The sequence below is a fragment of the Sapajus apella genome, unplaced genomic scaffold (genome assembly GCF_009761245.1).
Source record: "Sapajus apella isolate SASKATOON/1434 unplaced genomic scaffold, GSC_monkey_1.0 scaffold20, whole genome shotgun sequence".
Lineage (NCBI taxonomy): Eukaryota > Metazoa > Chordata > Mammalia > Primates > Cebidae > Sapajus > Sapajus apella.
Genome location: NW_022436960.1, coordinates 4714305 through 4716346, shown reverse-complemented (window position 1 = coordinate 4716346; position 2042 = coordinate 4714305). Strand labels below are relative to the sequence as shown.

At 49.3% G+C, this 2042-nt stretch overlaps 1 protein-coding gene across 1 annotated transcript; it reads left to right on the top strand.

The window, feature by feature from the left end:
- The first annotated feature begins 309 nt into the window (after window positions 1-309).
- Window positions 310-1584, top strand: LOC116558057 (putative uncharacterized protein C14orf177). Its single transcript, XM_032287943.1, is given in 4 exon segments — window positions 310-318; window positions 498-632; window positions 634-706; window positions 1406-1584. Coding segments are annotated over 4 exon segments (396 nt in total).
- Window positions 1585-2042: the final 458 nt, after the last annotated feature.

Here is a 2042-nt window from a genome sequence, read left to right as displayed (position 1 = left end):
GTGTCTGCAAACAGTGTCTGTAAAGGGCTTTGTGGTCATTGTTGCATATTCTTCTTTATTTTTGTCATGTGCTTGGTTTTTAACAACTCTTTAGAAATGTAGAAATATTCTTAGCTTCAGGGCTATGAAAATAGTCTAAGGGCTGGATTTGACCACTGGCTGTCATGTGCTGCCTGGATATAGGGAGCCATTCAGAAGGCTGCCAAATTACCCCATGTGGTGAGCAGGGAGGGCCCAGGCTGAGATGGAGAAGAAAGATAGAGAGCCCATCGTGCAAGGAGGCTGCACAAGCTAGGGGCTGGTCGGGAGATGCTGCAGGTGAGGGGCCCCTGGAGGAACTGCTCCCTCCACAGTGCCCACAACAGGCTGGGGGGCCCAGCCCAAAACTAGCCCATCACTGAGCACCCCCTTCACACCTTTTTTAACTAGGGCATGAGGCAAGCATCCAAGGCCCATGACCAGATGTGGGAGCCACTGGAATCAATTGCTTCCGGTAGGATTGGGTGCATCGGAAAGAGCCTAGGGCAAGGCTGGAGGCCACGAGAGACGCTGCCAGGCCACACAAGCAGGGGACAAAGCTGATGTTCACACTTTTGCCAGTGGACCACCTTGGTGAAGGGAAATGTCCAGTCAAGTTCACAGCCCCTGCAGAGCCTAAGACATAACAAGCAGCATGCCCTGACACTCACCAAGGCCAGAGGCCGTGGTAAGCATTTCCCATGCATTGCCTTGCCTATTAAAATTTCACTGTATTGCCACATGGGGCTAACTCTAACTATGGCTTAGAAAGGCAACAATTGTGGTGGAGAGTGACAGTGATTTGTCAACTCTGCTGTCGCACAGTCATTTCCCAGGAGGGGAGGTTTGGACAACAGGCTTACTCCACCCAGCCCCTGTTTCCTCCCCTGTAAAATCAAGACCATAATGGCAAAGCAAGGGAAAGGGGAAGAGTCAGCCAAATATGCCAACCAGCACCTGGCACCATGATTGACGTTTGCAGGAATGTCATCGGGGTCCTTGTCCCTCATCACACAGCTAGTAAGGAGTAGAGTCACGACCTGAATCCTGATAAATCACTGATCATAGAAAAAAAAATGGACAATTCTATGTTTGTAGATTTCCTCTATGGAAAACGAAGCTGCATGTCCTTTCAATCTTCAAGAGAGGATAAAATGAGAAAAGCATTTGATAGAGCAATTTACCATCACCAGGAGTGTTTCTGCCTGGTAAAGATGACAGCAGCATGTACCTGGGGGCAGGAGTGAGGTCACTGTCAGAGAGGAGCTGGCCCCTACGGTTGCTGGAGGTGACGTGCATTTGGCAGAGAGGGAGGCGGGGAGGGCAGGGAACATCCATGAGAAGCTTCTCTGTGTCCAGCACCGTCACACATTTCAATCCCTTTCAGGTGAGTGTTCTACCTGTTTCTGTACAGAAGAGAAATCAGAATGCCAGAGAAGTGAAGAAACTTCTCCAGGATCATATCATCACCAAATAATGCCTGCTTTGACCATCTCTACATTTTGTGCTAAACCAAGGTTTAGGCAGCCGTTCAAAGGAACAGTAGAAGAGATGTCACAGATGTAACTATTCTTGAAAGCAAGTCAGATTTCACAGAGAGAAAGGCTGGTCTTTTCCATTTGCCTCCTCCAGACCCATAACTTTGGAGAGGGGGCTATTCTTGTCAGTGAGGCTTATGCATGTGTCAGAAGAATGCCCAAGCAAAGAAATCGAAGTGGCAGACCCCCCCAGGATAGGAAGGAAGAAGGACGCTTGTGCTGACACATCCAGAAAACTCTTCACATTTCATGAAATATGTGTTTGTTGAGTGATCATGAGACAGCCGGAAGTCCGAACCATGCAGTAATAGCAGAGAATCTGAAGGCACAGAGGCTTCCCAGGATGTTCTGAGAGCTCACGCTGGGTGCAGGCTTTCCCTCCTGCAGCACCCCTGAGTCCAGAGAAGATATAAACCCTGCCCTGTGGGCCAAGCACTCATGGCAACAGCTCTCTGAGTTTGCTGTGCTTACAGGCACTTGTGGAAC